The following is a 20685-nucleotide window of genomic DNA, read 5'->3' as shown; positions in this document are numbered from 1 at the left end:
CCAAAGGACACAAAGAGGACAGAAGACAACAGAAAAGACTATTGGAGACGCAGGAAATACCCAGGTGTTTTGGGGTATAGGAATAGACAAGAACTTAAGGGAGCTGGGGCACACTGTTGTACAGGACAAGGAAGCACAGCTGTAGTTACTGCTCAGAGAATAACCTGCAACTGAACAGACAGCAGAAAACTACAGCACCGAGAGAAAACTAATAAAACCTGAGAAAACAGACTTCTACTTCAAACTGGCATCCAGATACTAAGATCAGAAGGAGGACAAGGCCTTCAACAAAGACCTTCAACAAAGAAATAGAAATGGCCTTACTTCTGTGAGTTACATCAAAAGCTTCCATGGCAGTTTTCCTTCCCAGTGCATTTTCAACAGTCAGTGTGATATTATAAATCCTCTGCTGGCCTATATCCCAAGAACACGAGCACTGCGAGGACTGCTCAGAACAGCTTACTGTGCATGGAACCAAGTTTTGGGAAAACCTGTCAAAGAAGGGTGGGAGGAAAATGGGGAGGGGAAGAGAGAGAGAGACATTTTTCCATAATGTACAATCAAGATAGATGTCAAAATCATTGATGCCCAACTAAAATATAGCATCTCAGAAAACAAGGCTGTATGTGCCCATGGGAAGCTACCCAGTTCCTTCCCCTAGCCCAGACTAAGATGAATATAGGTATCCTTACAATTAGAAGAAAGCTTCCTTTAAATAAGTTTACCTTCTTAAGTTACAGCTAAATTGCTTTTAGGTGTTTCATCATGGGGTTGCAGCTTTCTAAATTAAGGACTTGGTTTACCAAGGATTAAAGCCTTCACATGTCCACAGTCATGCTTTTAAGTGAAATAGTAATTTCAATGCATCTTCTAACCTTCCATTTTTAAATCATCATTGTATCCTCACAGAAGTGAATGATGCAGAGACCATGAAGGTACTATGCAATGATAATCTGCCTTCTTTTGAGATCTTTTGTTGAAAGCTTGTGGTGATGATATGAGTCTTCTGTACTGTTTTATGTGTTCCCTTTAATCTTTTTTCTCTGCAGCCCCTTCTGTAAAGCTTTGCCTTGCCTCCTCTCTTATGGGTTTAGATGCCTCTGTGGCGAGGAGCCAATGCATAGGTCTGATATGCCACTGACTTTGAACCAGACTGTTAAGAAAGAGCTGTAAGAAAGTTACAGAGAGATTTAAAAAAAATATGGAAAAAAAAAAAAAAGTTAAAAAGAAGAAAGAAGTTAAAATTATAGACAGAAGTGGGATTGTTGAGACAGCTCAGGAATTCAAGAAACATGGGAAGTTATAAAATCATAAAGAAAGGACTAGTGAGGCTAATCAGGATAACTGGGGGCTAGCAGGGAACCATCAATTTCAGTAAGCGTTAATGTCAGCAGACTGTGAATACACTAATACTCAGCATACCAGCTCATTACCTGTTAGCTATTTATTCTGTGTCACTATACTTAAGCTGGGCATATACAGCTTGCAGGGTATCTTCATACAGCTTAAAGCTATCTGAACAAGTTAACCCGAAAGAACTGCTGCAGCAGGCTTTATCAAGCAGAAGCCGGTCTAACAGAGCAGCAACTTTGTTATAGCTGGTCTAATTCTGCACTACTCAAGCTTTGTTAAATAAGCTGATCAGTGACTTGGAAAGGGGCAAGCAGCTAATTGCAACATGGATAAAAACATTTCCACAGATCTTAAAGGGCAGAAATAACCTGACTGTTTTGTACAACACAGGCTAGAGTTAATGTAACAGTGAGGAGACTTACTCATCAAACAAGGTGTGTTTTGATGAATGACGTCCATAAAGGTAGGTGTCTTTTCCTTGGTTCCAAGTACATGTCACTGTTGTCATGTTTCGAGTTTGGCAGGAAAAATCACCAGGTGTATCAGGTGGCCCTTGTCAGAGGGAATAACGATAAAAAGCCAACAGCATGGCAGTCAAAGCAAAAGCCTTCAATGTTCTCTGTACATTAGCAGACTAGAAAAAATTGATGTGTACAAAGCCTAGTTTACTACAGATGCTGTAATTATATTCAATTATATTTATTCAATGACCACTCTGAAGCAAAAATCAGTACTACACCATAAATTAATTGCAATCCAAACACTTATCTATATTATTATTTTTTGTTATACTAATAGTTTAATTAATTTAATCTGTATTGGTTTTTATCTGTAAAACTTACTACCAGCCTTGGAAAGGGGGACTGTGCTGAAATTTTACCACATGCACACAGGCAATGAAGCTGAAATCAAAATGGGTAAGTGTATTTAAAAATTATTGACCTGTATTGGGATTGATTGATGTGATGAAATGAAAAATGTTTAAAACAAAGGTTTCTGTTCTGTAATGCCTTCTACATGCAAGTGTGCATACCTTACATCAGAGATTAAACACAGTTCAGCTAGCCCTAACAGGACAATGCCAAATTACAGAAAGCTATTTTTGTTTCTCTCCTCATAGCCCTTACAGCCATTCTTGACTTTATAGCAACAGGAAAACAGAATTGTAATAAAGTCTTCACTTACTACCCACAAAGAAAAGTGCATGAGCATAGCAAGGTTCTTCACTGCAAGGCTCTTTACAGTAGACAGTGACATGTCGAGACGCTCCTCGAAGTGTCACATTTTTCACAGTGAGAAGTCCAATTTGTCTGTTTGTTTCACTGAAATAATGAACATCTGAATCCAAAAGAAAGAATTCCTTTATGATTTGGCCTTTCCTTCCAACGCAACAAAGAGTGATGCCAAGGCCTTCCTCTATAACTTTTTCTTCTGGAAAGATTTTTGGTCCATAATTATCTGAAGCATCCAGGCCTGTAAATTAACATAATAATGTTAATATTGTTAATAATGTAAATTAACGAAATAAACCATTTCAAAATTTGCTTACAGAAGCGGCCTTCAACCAGAACACATAACTGAGCATTTACATGAGAATCTGCTCTTATATTACCATTCTTGTTCTTTTATTTCACGTTCTTTCCTATACAGAGATCAATTAGACATGTAGATTTCTGTTAACGCCCATCCACATATAATGTAGTACAACAAACAACCTAAGGGAGGCCTTAATCCATCTCACAGCCTTTCACATGAGGAAAACAAATGGTTTATTCAAGAACTGTCTTTACAGATCAGCACTACTTCTGCACCTATGAACAGGATGATGCTTACAGCCAAAATGCCTGCTTTCACAGATTTTGAGCAGAGGACTAGGAAAAAAAGGAGAAAAAAAAAAAAAAAAAAAAAGCAAACATGTTCTGAACCTCATGGAGAACTAAGCTAAGCTAAACCAACATTGAACAAATCAGACTGATAAGGGAATACTCAGATTAGAATGATATTTCTATGACTTTCAATGTTGGACTCCCTGCTGGGTGCAAAATTTAGTAATATTTAAGTGACTCACACACTGTTGCATAGGTTGCAGATAAATCTGCTCTCAAGGATCCGATCTAAAATCTGAAGAAATCTAGTCACCTTTCAGAAACCTCTAAACATGTCTCTAATGCAGGATCTGCTTGTGACAAGGAAATAGTCTTTTTGATTCCTATCCAATTTCAATTAAAAAAATTAAGTTTCCAAGACTGTGGTTAGTAAGAAAGTACGGGTTTTATCTCCCATTAAATAATGTGAAGGAGATGGGCAATTAGTTGGCCACAATCCAAGCATACAGACCTGAGTTGCTTCTACTAGTAGTAACTTCTCCCATAAATAAAATCCCTTACTGACGCAAACAAGAAGAAAGTTTCTTTACAAAATCACTTAGCTTTTTTTCTAAAACAGTTACAAATTTTGTTTAACTCAAATTCTATGGATATAAAACTGCTTTAATAAAACAGGTTATAATCTGAAAAAAAAAGTGTGTGTTAGGTTTTTTTTTTTTTTTTCAGCATCATTTAATTATATTATTGGTTCACTTCCTGTTTACTCTCATATAATTCACAACTCATTTCAAGTGACATAAGGAGCTGACTTGCTCCTCTCTCTCTACATCCTTAATACTAATCAAAGCTATGATTCCAAGAGAAAGGAAATGCTGATGAATCTGATGAAGTAGCCACAGCTATGCACTTTCTCCTCTCCTCTCAACCAGAGCTGCGTCTCATCTGGTGAAAGACTACAATAGAGCCAAGGCCCCTGACTTATGCAAGAGCATGCATCAAGAAAGGAGGACAGATTCCTCTTAAATCCAAGTTCTCATACTGCTCAATGTACTGTATTGTTTTAATGTGTGAACAAGAGAAGCCCTAAAACTTTTGGTCTACTAACTTACGAAGGCAGTCTGCAAATTAGAACAAGGGCTGAAACACTAATATTATTTCCAGCTAAATAGAGTTGGTTAGTGCTTAGATATAAAAGAGTTCCAATGCATTCTTTATTTGAAGTTGTCTCTCCTGAGTTGGACTTTATCATTAAAGTCACCCGCAAATTAAAATCTAGCTTTGTACTGGAAAAAATAAAGCCAATGTTGCAAGGTCTTGTTTTGCTCACCCAGGACAGTCTCCCACGGACTCCACTGACTCCAGATTTTTGATGCTTCTGCTTTACTTCTGATTCTCACTGAGTGTGACATACACTCCAAAGGTAAATCTGAATCCCATATCCAATGAAGAGGCTTTCCTGATTTATTAAGCGTCACATTATGAAAATCCTATAAAGAGAAGCCAATAAGGCAAATTATTGAAAATACAGCAGTATGTAGATATTTTGGAAGTATGCTCAGGAGTGAGAGAGAGAAAAGGTTTAAATGAGGAAAATGGTTTTGAAAAATAAGTCTCTGAAATCCCACCTGATACTTGTGATCTCACTCTAAGTGGTGGATTACAAATCTGCACTAGCAGTGGTGGAGTGATGGAGACATTGGCAAGGCTACTTGGTTCTAATGACATAATTGTGTGGTGTGTCAAGCCCCGTTTCTCAAGAAATGGATTCACTTCCAGGGACTTTCATTGGGTTCTATGTGCCTGCTATCACATCACTCTGCACACATGCTGCTGCCTGCAGGTGCACTTTGTCCAATGCTCTGGATTACAGCAAGCATCTGTACTGGTCAGTAAGGAATTATGCAGATATTAATCTAATTGTAGTTCTGAGGCACAGCGTCTCACAGTGTCTGAGGACCATCAGTGCCAGGAAGAGTAGGAAAATACCTACCTGATTCCCTCCAAATGTTTGCTGTAATAAACGTACGTAAGAAACATGAAAGAACACATCCAAAAGTGTAAAGAGCTCCACAAAGGTAATAGAAGAAGGATGGCCTAATATGTAAAACGGAGTTCAAAAATCATCAGAGCAAAACACTCTTTAACATGTCAAACATTTTTATATTGAACCATATAAATGCAGGCAAAGAGAAAAAAAAAAAGTCTGCTGTGCTCTTAAGTGAAAATATCCTACAAATTTCTCTCAGCACGTACCTACTAAGTCCTACCCGTGTATTAGTGAGCTGCACTAACACAGAGCACTGCAATTCAAACTAACCAGGGCACAAGGTAGTAACACAGACAGATGAAAATGTAGCCCGAGTATGAATCTTTGCTGGCATAACAGCCCATAAGAGGCAGGAAAAAAGTCTCAAAAATTGTATTAGTCACCTGTAATTATAAATACATTTCAGAACAGAACATACATTTCAGTACTTCTTAGAGCAACTACACAAAATTCTGATCACATAGATCTGTGCTGCTCCAGTGAACTCTACCAGAGCCCTGACTCACCCTGACAGCTAGGCAACTACTCCCCATCACTGCTTTCCATCAGCAACACCTGCACTTTCATAACAGTGCCACTTTGAGAAGAACTCTCTAATCACTTCACAATTTAATTTTTCAATTGAAGCATGTTGACAGTTGTACAGTCTAACTGTGAAAGTCAGACAGACTGTACTCACTTTGGTATGAGCAGACTGTCAGGGTTTCTTTATTGGTACACAGACTTCAGAAAAACACAGAAGCAAATACATTCCTGTGTTGCACTGACATTCAGAATATCCTGTTTATTTACCAAGTCATCTTTATTATGAGTAACATTACAAATTCTGTCCTTGAATTCAAAAAACTTTCCTTTAACAAGTTAACAAGAGTTTGCTGGAAGGGTACTCAAAAAAAAAAAAAAATAATAATAATAATAATAATAATATGGACAGTGTAAAAAGCCCTTCTCTAATTTATATCATTTCTCAAAAATAACAGTTCCGAAAGAGTTGGAGCTGTTTTCTGTTTTTACTAAGTTTTAACATGTATATTTAATCTCATTCCATAGTTCAATCAGCAGATGACTCATAAAAAGCTTTAACATCCCTAAGACATGCACTTAGTTCCCAAAAGATTCTGCCAGCTCCAAGGAGAGGAAATTCTCTTGGGAGACAAAAATTCTCACATGAAGTCACAGACTTCAAAAAAAAAATAAAAATCCAGAGCAGGCCTAAGCCATAACGATCTGGGTGATGGTATCTTTATTTCTTCAGAAAAGTTGAGAGTTTCAGGTGTTAAAGAAAGTTACCAGGACAGGGATTTCACAAAAGAGACATAACTACCTTCTTCCCTAAACAGAAGAGTTTGATATAAGGTAATTGCTGACAGGGCCAAGTACTAGGCCAAGGTCTTAAAAGGCCTCAATCACACTGAGACTATGCTGTTTGGTTTGTAAGGTGAGAGGAGTTGCACCAACACATGACTCATTCTGAATTTGTCCCCAGTGACATTTAGTAATCATGCTACAAAAATGCCTGCCTTCAGGAGGAAAGAAAGATTTTTTCTGGGAGGCTGCTTAGGGGACCTGCACCTTGGAAGGGATTTAGATCTCCTAAGTCTGCCCTCCACAGCCTCTAAATAAAGATACACAAGGCATAGCTATATTCTGCTCAGTTGGAAATTACCTCTTCAATTGAGACAATATTTTGTTTTCACAAAAACTGGACATAACATTAAACCAAGTCTGTCACCTAGTGAAATATGGAGGTACTTCTAGTACAGTTTTGGAGGTACTGTGCAGTAAGTCATAAATCTGAGGCAGAGAGATCTGTATATGCACCTGAGCATATGATTTTCCTTTAGTTTCTTTTGTAATGCAAATATCTAATATATCTTGAATAAATAAATAAATAAATAAATAAATAAATAAATAAAACACTTACTGTCCACACTGTAGCTTCATCTGCTCGACGGACTTGTATTTCAAAAGACATTGCTAGTTCAGCATCATGCGCTGTCTTGTCAACATCCCATTCCACAAGCAGACGCTGAAGAGCCAAATCCTTGGAAACGTTAAAGTATGTTACAGGAAACATAAGGGATCCTAGGAGCACAAAAAGGACATAAAAATATTAATGTTTATGTATGCCTTAGTCCTTCAAATGTTGATAAGCTGCAAAAGACTAAAAATTTCCACACTACCTTTTTTTGGGAGTCATTAGGAAAGGCAAAGGAACGCAATGGAGGGCAATGGGCACAAACTGGAACACAGGAGGATCAAGGCCCATGCTCTTAATATCAAAATCAGTTATAATCTTTCATCTTAAGGCATCAGAAGGCTAAAACAAGGCTCCTGAATCTACTCAATAGCTACCCATCATTGTTTTGGGTGTGCTCTTTAATTTCATTATGCCCTCAATTTATTAGCTACTTTATCAGAATATCAATCTTTCTCTTTACAATCTAATGAAGAACAACAACACGGTACACTAACAGGGACTAAATCCTGGGAAATTCCAACACACAGCAAGCCTCTAAACGTTAGAGAAGAAAATCCAGACTCATTTTTACTCTGTGATGTAATGAATGTTGAACTAGTTAATGCAAATGGACTTTGTGGGCCTGGGTTTAATTCCCAAGGTAAACTACAGGTTAGAAGTCAGACTATACTCCTTTTACCTATCAGAAGAGGAAAGGCTCCTCAAGCTTATGAGTGGTTGTTTTTTTCAGGTATCTGTTTTGTCACCACTACACAAAAATTAGAAAAATGAAAACAAATACAAATACAAAAACAAAAACACTTCTTGGAAGAAGTGAAATATCAGTGAGAAATCAAGGTTTCATTGTTCAACCACTAGGTCTCAGAATCATGTCTATTGTATCCTAAAAAGTTTTCAAGACAGTATGCACACATCCACCAATGCACATGCATTTTCCTCCTCTGTCAATTCTCACTGCAGCTTTAGTATATAGTTACTGCAAAAAGACAAACATATGTGATTATGTGACAGCAGGATTTGACAGCATTAATGTCTCCTGCAAGGCGACTGCTAAAATGTTTCACATGCAAAAGTAAAATTTCTAGTTTAGCCATGGTTATGGCACGGTGCTTAAAAAACTATCTGCTGCTTGGCAGTTGCTTTTGAATGGCAAATAGTAAATAAATTAAAAAATGGCCATCAGTTTTACACTACATGAGGAAACTCAGCACCTGTAATAATGAGCTGATGTCTGGAATGGAGTAAACAAAGTTGAGGGCCTTGGAATAATTTTCACTTGCCTAAATGATGAAGGAGCAGCAAATCTAGGTCTTACCAGAAAACAGAAATTTTGCTAGCTTCACTGACAAGTACTGACCAGGCAGGGAGCCAAGCAGGGAACCAAAGCAATGAAGTGAGCCATAAAATTAACTGTGAAATCATAGTATCTTATGTTCTTTTGGGAAGGCACAGCCTTACTTTTCGGTCAGCCTTACCTGTAACTTCACCACCCTGTTACCTGAAGCAACATATACCAAGGCTCTGAGGGGATTTTATTTTGTGTATGTAAATGGGCTTGCCAAAATACATGATGAAATTGTCTGGACAACAGTTCACATAAGTTCTAAGTAATTTTTAAGACCTGACCATGGTTTGATCATACGTCAAGCATGCTACTGATTCAACAGGCTTGTGAAAAAGAAAAATATACTGATATCTGATAGCTTTTTTTTTTCAGTTAAAGATTTATAAATCACAAGTTTGACAAAGTTGTTATGGTTGCCTCAAACAAAAGTAAATCTGGGTTCTTCTATGACAGCTTTAAACTCTTCCTTCCACAGAACTCAAACTGGTGTGTATTGCTGTGTGCAATTGCTATGCAATTGAAACCTAACAGATTTGTATAATCTGCCCATGTCTCCATCACAGCTCTTTCATGACAATTCACCTGAGCCAGAACAAGACGGTCTTTCCTTACTCTAGGGAAGAAACCAAGCCTCTGTCTTGTCACAATAAAATAGCTGAGCACTCCTCCTTTAGCAGATGTACACTTAGTGGAGGTCCAAGAGAGAGTCCAGCCAAGGGCCCCTAAAACGATTATGGGACTGGAACATCTGTCATATGAAGAAATTCTCGGAGTGCTTGGACCACTGGAGAAAGGGAGGCTCAGCAATGAGCTTATCAATGTATGCAAGTAACTGAAGGGAGAGTGTACAGAAGATGGAGCCAGGCTCTTTTCAGCAGTGCTCAGTGACATGACAAGAGGCAGTGGGCACAAATTGGAACACAGGAGGTTCCTCCTCAACATAAAGAAACAATTCCTTACTGTGAGGGAGACAGAGCATGGGAACAGGAATGCCAGAGAAGCTGAAAGTCCTTGGAGACATTCAAATGCTACAAGGATGTGGTCTGCTTTAGGTGACCAGACTGAGCAGGAGGTTGGACAACATGACCTCCAGAGGTCATATTAAAGAACATAATGACTTAAGATACCAGAGTTCATCTCTTAACAAATCTAAGATGCCTTGAAGTCAGACAGAAGAAAGTTACTGTATACCAGATCAAAAATTAGCTATTGAAACTACGGGTTCTTTGTAAAAGACTCCACAAGTATAAAAATACGATGTAGTTCCCTCAAACCTTTACTTGCCCCTTCAGGGTGCACCATTAAAAGAAAGACTTGCTTATCTACTGAGTTTCCTCTCCTCTGGGTAACTCTGGGTGTAAGTGCCACTACTGTGCTTATTACACTGATGATGTGCTTCCCTCTCTTCTCTCCATCTGTGTCTTTCTGTTCAAGCTAAAAATCTCATCCTGTTTCACACCATGGAGACCTACCTGCCATGTTTAATTACTTTGCCCAAAACAAAGCTCTCATTGGTTTCTGTTTCCTTCTCTCCATCTGCACAAGTGTCCCTCCATTATCTCCTTTTATTTGGATGACCTCACAGAACTTAAGATGGTCACCAGTCAGGGCTCACACACAGTACCAATAAAAAGCACAAACAATATAGCCATGAATTTTTCTAGAGTCCAAGATCTTGAACACCACTGATTTACAATTTGGGAAATAAAGACTTCTGCAGTATAATTTGTGCATGTAGAAATGTTTGCAGTATTCACAGCTGTAACCTTCTCCGCCTAGGAAATTTATATAATCAAGGCATTTTATGACTTGTTTTAACTGAAAGCTAACTCAGACTACATGAATAGCTTTATGATTAACAGCAGAGACTAATTTTACTCCTGAAAAACAGCATGTGAAAACAAGTGACTTAGTTATTGTAACACAGTAACTGTTTGGACTTGCCTGCATTGCAATGGTTTACCACCCTAGGGGCATTGGTAACTAAGTAACTGGCACCTTGCTGGAATGCAGTGTGAACATACATATTTCAACAATGGAGAGAGGAGAAGGGAAAAAAGTCTGAAATACGTATGTCACGTCTTCTGTATGATACCAAGTACAATCATACAAAATAATAATAATAATAAAAATCAAAAAACTCTATCTCTTAACTCAGTTAAGACAGTATGATTTCTATTGTGAGGACTGGTTCATTAAGTTCTGCCTCTTAATTGTGGTCATAGAAATCCAATAAAAATATTCATTATTTTTTTCCTTTAAATGGAAAATGTCCAATAGTACTGCCAGTAGCAAACATACAAGCAACAGTTTTACCTTAAAATACACAACCTTCTGGAAAATTCCTTACATTCATACATTCATCTTTGTTCTTTCAGAATAGGAATAAATTAGTATTTTTTTCTCCATATTACATGCAGATGTGAAGTGTATGAAATAAAACATGGTCCTGAGTTTTATAGGTACGACTAGGAAAGAGCCCATGTAAGGCCTAATGTTTTCACAGATGAGAAAGATGGGAAAGTGAAAGTGAAGGGAAGATGTAGGAAAGCATAAAAGCTGTCAAAGAATAATTATTTAAAGATGACTAAGCACAGATTAAAATCATATGAAAGAGTGGGAACAGATATATAAATACAATCTGGCTTTGTGGCATTGCAAGTAATTGATTCAATGGGAAATTTTGCATGGAGTTACAACAGGTAGTTTTTAAAGTTGCTTCATCTCTGTAACAAAATGAATGATTTGATTAGTCATGTAACATGTTGCTTAATCACAGGAGAGTTACAAACGAGCAAGTCCAAAGCTCCAGTTGTTCAAAGTAGCTTCCAAATTAAAAAGGCATTTACCTTGCTGTGAGTATGCAGTGTGGCAAGTCCTTAGGGGGAGCAGTACTGCCAGAATCATGAAGTGATTCATCATTCATCTGCCTTTTCCTGCACACGACCTAACAGGAAAGAAGATATTTCTATTTATGTGTTTCTTTTAGGAAAAATATATGCTAGACAACTGTTCAGATACTATTGCTGCATGTAAGAATAAGTAAATAAATAAATAAAAACCCAACCACACAACACTCCAGGCTGTTTGTGAGACATTCAGGAAGAACGGACAAAGAAAGATAAGGAATAAAAACAAACAAACGAACAAAAAACTCTTATTTTTTAGGACCTGGTTACAGTGTGGTGAAAAATACATCATGCTTAAAAAGTTCAATTCAGTATAAAGAAATAAAACACAAATGTGTTTTTCCTCCACATGTTCCCAAGGAATGTTAAAACTAAAGTTTGTCCTGATGTATTTTTGGCTTTCCTCTTGTGCAAGAAATGAGAAATCCACTCTAAAAAGGAAAAAAAGAAATATCAGAGGTGCAAAAGGTCTTCCAGTTTCTGCCCTGCCAAGAAGCTTGGATGATGATGAATCCATGCTTTGGCGAGCATGGTCTCAGCCTTTGCCGGCAAGCAGGACACTATATGGAGGGCTACAGTTAGGCTGGAGTTGAAATACGTGTGTTGAAGTCTTAGCACCTTTCACACTATGACAGGATGAAACTCTGACTTGCACAGTTCAGAGTTGTCCTGAGGGACTGACCATGTCAGACCTCATAAAGCATAAACACTGCCTGCACATTGCACCATGTGGAAGGGAGAGATAAACGTTCAGCAGCAGTATGGTTAAAAGCACTCAGAGGGTACAGAAGTACAAACAACAGGAACAGGACTATTGGATACAGTTATCTCTAACTTATGGTTTCCACACTACATTTCTGGAGCTGTGCAGAATATTGATACAGAGAGTTAACTTTCATAACAGAAGTAGAAACTGCTTAGCAGGAAAGATAACCAGAATAACCTTCTGACCCCACAAAAGCCAAGGACAGAATATTTGCTAATTTCAGAAGTGCCAGGAATTTACTCCAGAACTTCTTCCTGGAAGAAAACCTCCAATTTATTACCTCAGAGCTGCAGAAACTTTAACGATCCTGCCTTAGATTCACTGTGGTTTTGGAAAGCCCTTAATTTCTCTGATGGCTTGAGGTAAAAGATTCAAACCTTTTCCTGAGAGTTTCTTAAGGTCAAAGGGAAAACGTGGATGAGTTGAGTACAGGAGCCTTAAGTATCCTTGCTAGAGTGTGCCCCAACTTTCTCCTCATAAGTACAGATGTTTCACATGTCCCCATATATAAATAGTGAGAGTTGCCTTCCTTAATGTATGCAGTCTTTCTTGCCCATATCCTCAAGAGTATTTGGACAACACTAAAATCAACATGAATAAGAATCTACATAGCTTTGAGTACTCACACTTAATTCACATTGCAACTAAGAGTGTTCCAAGAGCTACAGGCAATCAGCTTCTTCATGAATTCTCAAAGTTTAGACATTTTTTTTTTTTTAATGAGCTGATCAAATTTAATATCTAAAAGGAAAAATCATTTGATACATCTCATTGAAATAACCACTGCAGATTGGCTTTTTGCTATGCAGCAGAATGGCAGGTTAAGTGGCACAGAAAGTTTTCCTAAAGTAGATTGTGCTAAAAATTCTGAAAACTCTTCAGTACATTGTTTTTATTTTGAATTATAGGAAATGAATACAAAGCCAAATCTTGCACACCCTTTCTCAGGAAAACAAAAATAATAATAATGATAATAAATAACTAAATGGCCTTTAAAGGCAATTGAGTTGACTGTACCCTAAGACCAATTTCAAGCAAGCATAGTCAGTTAGGTTTAGGAGAGTAACTCCTCACCTAATTATATCAGTGTGAAGAAAACATGGTCCCACAGGACATTTTGATTTTGTAAATATCTTTGGGTTTGGACACAAATCTGTTTGACCTATTTGTCACGTATCACCTAAAAACTACATCCAATGGGAAAGTACTGTGGAAGTCAAAATGCAGTAGAGTACTTGTTAAACTACTTCCTATTTGGAAAAAAAAAAAAAAAAAAAAAAAAAAAAGTCCTTTTCTGCTGTACAGAGGCATTGTCAGCTACTGTACTGTAATATCTGTCTAATTTAACTACCTCTCTCTGGTCATTTACGCTACCGGTTCACTGATGACACATTCTATCTCATTTCTATTGCTGCACACTACAAATACTGTACTCTACTAAAGGAAAGTGTATTATAATAAATGACCATTGGAATATAAACGTATTTGGAATTTTACAATGCTTTTCACTATTCCCTTTGTTAATGGTCTCGTTTAACACTGTAAAGTAACCTATGATGAAGTGCAACATTGTAGCTGTTAAACAAATTACCATGGAAAAAGCTTTGAAATTCTCTAACAAAAGAGAATATGACTTGTATTGAAATAATAAAATAATTAAAAAGTTATTAAAAAAAAAAAAAAAAAAGAAACAGTCCTTTACTGTACTCATAAAAGAAATATGAGTAATATTTTTACCTAAGTCATCTTGATGCAGAAACTTCTGCTCATGTTGAACAAATTAATCATGTACAGTAATTGCTACCAACAAATGTCAAGCACTTACTCTGTAATATCAATAATTAAATACTGTTATAAAGCAACCATTTAAAATGTGTCTAAATTAAAAAAGATTAAAAGAATTAAAAGAGAATCAAAATATTTGCAGAAAACACATCATCAATGTCATTCAAAGAAAAAAAAATAACACAATGATATTGTGATTAACTGCATCTTTGCCAAAAGTGAAAGCAATTGAATAACAAAGGAAGTGGAGTAAAGTACTCAGGGAATGCTTACAGATATCTAAATTCACCACCCTAAAACAGGCAAAGTGCTGCCTCTGAGAACCATTGAGCTACTTCCAAATGCCACAAGAAAAGTGGCAATGTCACAACCATCATTTTGCCAAATAACTTGGTTGTCTACTTGCTGATCTGAAAAGTTATGGAGCAACATTCTTTGAGGAATTCTTCACTCGTATGCCACAGTTCTTCATCTGGGAATGAATCACTATCGACTCTTTTCTTTGAAGCTTAAGAGAAGTCATGTGCTGACACCACACTCCAGCCTGGAATGCCTGTGACATTTGCTTCCATGAACCGCAGGTTAAGAACAAGAAGCTCTCATGCCAGAGATTTTGAATATGGACAGCAGACACACAGTTTGAATACTTTTTCCTTTCTAGTTACTTCTGTCATCAAAATATTTTTGAAACAGCTTTTCTCTAGAATCAGAGCCATTCATCCAACTGAGTTTTAAAGAACTCCAAGGATGGAGATGACACAGCTCCCCTAGACAACTTGTTCCAGTGCACCTATGTGAATATTTTTCCCTGTATATTTAAACTGAAATTTCCTTTCTACAATTTGCACTGATTCCTCTTGTCTTTCTGCAAAAGGCTTAGTTTTTTCTTCTCCATGATTTCCAATTAGTTAAGTGAGGACAACGGTTAGAGCTGCCCTTAGCTTTTTCTTCTCAAGCCTAAGCAAACTCAGGTCCTGCAGTTATTCCTCCTATGTGTGCTCCAGCCTCCAAGCCCTCCTGGTCACTCTGCTGGACTCGGTCCAGTGTGTTGATCATCATCATATCAGGAGCCTCAAACTGGACACAGATGTGGCACTACAAGTGCCAAATAAAAGGAAATAACCACTCTACTTGACCTGCTGACTATGCTCTTGCCCAGTAGATGGTGAGCCACCCTTGCCACTGAAGCCCACTGCTGACTAACATGCAGCAGGTCCGTTTTTGCTGTGTGACTATTCTCAGCTCCCTGACTGCCCTGCTCCCTCCAAATCCAGCCAGCAGGAGTTTGCACCTGTCTCTGCTAAATTTCCTAAGTTTTGTCAGCCCAGTTCATCCTGGTTGTTGTGGTCCCTATAAATTGCATCCTTACCTGATGGAGTATCAATTACTTGCATCAATTTGGTGTCATCTGCCAACTATTTAAAGGTGTACTTCATTTCACTGTCCAGAGCACTGATAAAGACGTTAAGTAGCACTGGCTCAAATAGGGCACCACTCCAAATGTCTACCAGACATTGACTTTGAAGAACTGATCCTTTAGCCTAACAGTCCAGACAGTTTTTGCCTCCAAATAGTAGTCTACCAATCTATTGCTTTAATTTGGACACATATATACTGTGAAAAAAATCATTAACATCCACTGTTCTGCCCTTGTCCACAGAGCCAGCCATTTCAACATGGGAAATAAATCATGTCATTCATGTTTGACTTCCCCTTGGTATCATAGCATCTGTTCCCAAACACTGTCTTTTCCCTTACATGCCTGGAAGTGGCTTTCAGAAAGACTTGCTTCCCAATAGTCCCAGAGACTGAAGTGAGGCTGACCAGACTTCAGTTTCTTAGGTTTGCTTTCTTGCCATTTTGTGAATATAACACTTGCTTTTTCCAGTCCTCAGGGACTTTCCCCAATTTCCAGAACTCTTAACAAAAAAGACAGTGAACAGATTCTTAAAAGAGCCACAGAACCATTTGATGATTCTGTTACAATTCTGCTCTCTGACGTCTTACTCTGTGCCTACACAGTTACTATTCTGTGTTTATACAAATTAACTTGCATCTTCAGATGGACACTGGGTCTCACTGGTGAGGAATTCTGAACAGTTTCACAAAAGTTCCACAGTGCTTTGAAGCATGACTCAATACAAAGATGACACAATCAGGCCCTTAGATTTTGTATTTACATTTGAAGTGAAACATTGGTCTCAGATAACATAAAGAAGATTTAAAATATATATATATAAAACTACACTACGAGCCACTTCTGTAATGTGAATATAACATAATATACACAAAAATTAAGATAAGCCTGTTATCATTTATTTTAGAAAAATAATGCCACATTAGTTTGTTTCAATTTTACACACACACACACACACAAAACAAAAACAACAAAAAAAAGATTTTTCTTCAAAATATTTTCTATTTACTGATTTACATACTTACTATACTTGCAGAAAAGTATACTTATGCTTAGACAATACATTTGACTACAATGCAAACCAATGTTCTAATGAGGTTCTCAGAAAGAAACCAAAAAGAAAGAAAAAAAAAGGAACATCCTTACACATGAAATGTATGAAATGAATAGGGATCATGTATAAGGAATATCCTTATACATGAGATGCTAACCTGTTTTCAACTGTAATTTTCTTATGAGAACCTCTTCTACTGGTCTTCATTCTACAGTCACCCTGCTGATTTCTTGACCCCTCACCTGTTCCATTCAGTTCTCTCTCTCCTTGCTTATGCTCTACTTTCCTCATCCACCACTCTCCTTCCTCAGGGAAATATGCAAATGGAAGCAAAGAAGATCAAATTACTGCTATTGGTGACCTAGGAAAATTTACTCTATGCAGTGAAGGTTGTTGGAAGAGAATCACATGAATGCTCTCAGTCAGGAGCCACCAGGCCTCATAGATGTCTGGATGTCAAAAGAAAGCATAGACAAATAGATGCATTTAAATTAAAAATGACATTTAGCAAGGCAGCACCTAATAAAACTTACTGAGACAAGGCAAAAAGCAAGATGGCGTGCAGCCCACTCCCCAAAACACATGCAAAATACTGCTAGTCATGTTTTTTCTTGGTATTACTTTAAGATGGGAAGGAGACAGTGGTCCACAGAATGCCTGGTGTTTCCAAGGAACACAAAGCAAAAGCAGTTGACAGTGACTTTCTCTGTACTGCAATGTACTTTCTCTACACTGCAGTACACATCCTTCAAGTGTTATCTGTTGGCTTAACACTACACAAGCTTTAAATGAACTTTTCTGTTTCACCCCTCTGACTTTCTTAGGCAGCACTGTATCAGTGACAATTTACCTAAGTAGTCTGCCAGCTTCCCCAGTCCACTCTAATTCTTCACCAGCATTAGCAACAGTATCTCTAGTTCTCATTTCTGTGATGAAATTGAATTACTGGAACAACATGTGAAATGATCTACAAAATCAGGGATAATACTAAGCCTTAGGCTGAGGATGATTGAGCACAAAATGATCTGTCAGAGCTACAAAAGTTAAGTGCACAAGAAATTTTTCATTTTACCCCCCCTTTCTTGTTGCCTTTCTAAAAGTTCTGTGCAGGAAACAAAGTAGACAGGTGTCTTGTCGGACTGTAGCCTGCACCACTGATAGTTTTTTTCCACTCTTGAATACATATTCTACTTATAACCCTTCTATGGGAAAAGTTCCCTTGCCAAGTAACCTGAGGTGTAATAAGACAGGTACAAATGGATTCAGGACTCCCCAGTAATCAATCCTGATAGATTTATCAGTAGCGCAGAACATTTTGGAGACCTGGCAGCAACCATAATAATATTACGCAGCAACAGGAATTGTTCAGAGAACTGACAACTGCAAGCAATCACTCAAGAAGTGGAGACAACACAGGAACAAATTACCTGCAGGAAGAGATTTTATCTCTTCCTGCAGGTAATTTGCAAATAGTCTAAATAAATATCTTCAGTTAAACTGTTTCTTCTTCAGAGAAAAAAGTTTGTTTAGATGATCGCTGTAAGTCCCTTGCTGGCCAATGCTTTCATGATTCCATGGAAAAGAGGAAAAAGAAATTCCAATTATTCATCTCGTAAATATGCTTAAGATAAACATTTTGACAAACCTCTCTTCCAAGGCACTAAAGCACCAAAATTCAACTGAAACCTCTTTCAGGATCAGGGTCATGGCATTCATGAGCCAGTGGCAGGGAGCTGGAGCTGTATCGTGCACATACTGCTGCAGTGCCTGGAATACACGTGTGTCTAAGAAAAGGAGGTCCCTGCTATTAATTCACCATAGATTTGATCTGCCTTGTCTTTGTCACGTCACATATTCCAAATCATGCTTCATACAATTTTCATTTCTCAGCCACCCTTTGTTTGTTTAAGACAGCTGCCACCTATAACCCAAATCCTGAAATGAGCCAAAGCTTGTACACAGGCTGGGAAAAGAAACATTTTCAGTCCCTATGATCCAGAAAAGTTTAAAGGAGAGTATTAGACAGAGACACTAAACCATGAGCACTATCAATCAAATTTTCCCAAACCAGATGTGGAAGAGGCCTGTCACTGACGCAAATGAACTAATAACAAACATTTGGATTCATACGACATTTTTCATCATATAGTCCTATTCTAAGTCCTACTTAGTAGAAAAACAGACTGAGGACAGGAACCACAATCCTTGCCAGGCAACACTAGGTCACTATCAGAACTGATATGTTTAGCATCAAAACCTATCATTATAAGCTCCTTCTGTAGCCACCAGAGAGAAAGAGGCAGCTGTAGAGAAGACTAACTCATCCCCTGCAGGCATTTTTTTCTCTTAAACAGTAAGACAACTAGATAACTAGATAAGTGCCAAAAAGATCTAGAATGACCTAAGCATTTGTACAAAGACTTGTAAACGATTTGTACAAAGACCCTGGACTGAAGTGTATTGCTGCTCTCCTGACTCTGCAATCCCCAATATCACATCCTCCCTTGCAAATGAATAGCACTGAGCTGACTGTGGCAGCTTTACTTGCCCTCGAAGCAGGGAGCAGTGTCGAATCATCTGAAACTTTGTGAGTTTTGGTAAAGTAGCATCTGCCAAAGCATCCTGCAACTAAACAGCTCATTCTTTAAAATAAATGTCACGCAGTTTATACAAAATGTGATTTGCAACAATTCTAAAAAAAAAAAAAAAAAAGTGAATATTTGAGATCTAATTCCACAGCAGATGAACAGTGCTTTTAGTCCTTGCACTCAAGTTTTCTTCCTCCAAGTAATTTTAAAGATAGTTTCAATAACACTTAGCTTATTTACAGAAAATACAACTGCCTATAAGACACTGAAAGCTCCTAAAAAGCCTTTGAGATTTCAATGAGTGAACAACAAGCTTTAAAAAGCTGCATATGGAAGAAAGGATTTTATATAATTAAGGTCTGATACGCATACAATCACTTCATTACTTAGGGATAACTTTATCTCCTGTATTTTGATACAGAGAAAGCTCTTTGATGTTGTTCTTCCAAAGAGCTTTGCCAGAACAGGAAAACATTACTTCTGATTTGTCCCACGAGGGCTGAAATCCAAACAAAAATCTAATTAAGCAGGGGAGGAAAAAAAAGGGGGCTTTTTTTTTTTCAGTTCCTATGACCCAGGAAAGTTTAAAGGGGAGCGTTAGACAGGGACACGGAGCCGTAAGCTCTCGCTGCCACCTGGGCTGCCACAGCCCGCACCTCGCCGAGCGCTGCAGGCACGGTCCGCGCGCAGTGCGAGGGGCTGCGGGAGCAGCAGCCAGCCCTGCCACACGACGTCTACATAAAAAAGCAGGATGGAAAGGTTGCGCCCCAAAACAGCCCGGCCACACCGACCACGGTGGAGCTGACAGGAACCCACGGTGTTTGCTCGCGCCCCGCGCTGCCCTGGGGTGCTTCATGACGGGCTCCGAAGGCAGGCGGGCAGCGGCGGCATCCCTGCTCCTCCTGGCTCCGGTGGCGAGGGATCGGCAGGCGCTGAAGCCCGTTTTGGGGCGGCCGGAATAGCGGGGAGCCGCCGAACCCCTAAAATGATGAAATTGCTCCCGAAAAAGGCGGCGGGGAAGGGGTGAACCCCCTCAGCGAGGCCGGCTGCTGGGAGGGAGAGGGGGAGCCCGGCACAACTCACCTGCAGCTCCCTCAGGAACCCGGGGGGGAACACGTCTACCCTCGGCAGGACGTGCCGGGAAGGGCGACGGCGAAGCGGGGCAGGGCGGCCCCTCCTTCCGCGGGCAGGCTGGGTGAGGAGCGCCTCAGGAATTTCCTCCCGGCTCCGGGAAGCACGGCCGGGCTCCCCTGGCCGCCCTCCCGGAGGCGGGCGGGTCCCGCCTCCCCCAGCTCCTCAGGGCTCGCCGCCATCTTCGCGCTCCTCGAGGGGACGCCATGCGGGGCTGTGTCCCCGCGGCTCCTGGGCTGGCCAGGGCACGGTTCCTCCAGCTGTCTGCCCAAGATCCTGCTGAGGAACCAGGGTTTGGTGAAGGGTATGGTTCATCAGGCCGAACTCTACTCTATCCACGCCATGGGAGGGAGATGAGGCTTTCTCCATATCCATTTCCCGGTGCTTCATGACCACGCCTGGCAAGGTGTGAGGTGTTCGAGGAAGGACGTGCCCCAAGCTCGCTGGGTCACCACTTCCATCGCGTGACTGAACCATCAGAAG

At 39.2% G+C, this 20685-nt stretch overlaps 1 protein-coding gene across 4 annotated transcripts in view; it reads right to left on the bottom strand.

Annotated features, from left to right (window-relative positions):
• Window positions 1-20261, bottom strand: part of LOC116500914 (oncostatin-M-specific receptor subunit beta-like) — a 33510-nt gene extending 13249 nt beyond the window's left edge. For all 4 annotated transcript variants that reach the window (XR_004254355.1, XM_032206264.1, XM_032206266.1 and 1 more), the window contains exons 1-7: window positions 20155-20261; window positions 11402-11499; window positions 7151-7311; window positions 4507-4666; window positions 2539-2826; window positions 1776-1905; window positions 325-491 (exon numbers count right to left, since the gene is read on the bottom strand). Coding sequence is in view for 3 of the 4 variants with exons in the window: in XM_032206264.1 (XP_032062155.1) it covers window positions 325-491; window positions 1776-1905; window positions 2539-2826; window positions 4507-4666; window positions 7151-7311; window positions 11402-11474 (979 nt within the window). In the remaining variant the exon portion in view is untranslated. The remainder of the gene's footprint in view (window positions 1-324; window positions 492-1775; window positions 1906-2538; window positions 2827-4506; window positions 4667-7150; window positions 7312-11401; window positions 11500-20154) is intronic.
• Between the last annotated feature and the right edge of the window lie 424 nt (window positions 20262-20685).

Source organism: Aythya fuligula, chromosome Z, assembly GCF_009819795.1.
Source record: "Aythya fuligula isolate bAytFul2 chromosome Z, bAytFul2.pri, whole genome shotgun sequence".
Classification (NCBI taxonomy): Eukaryota; Metazoa; Chordata; class Aves; order Anseriformes; family Anatidae; genus Aythya; species Aythya fuligula.
Note: the sequence above shows the minus strand (reverse complement) of the source record. Positions and strands in the feature narration are given on the sequence as shown.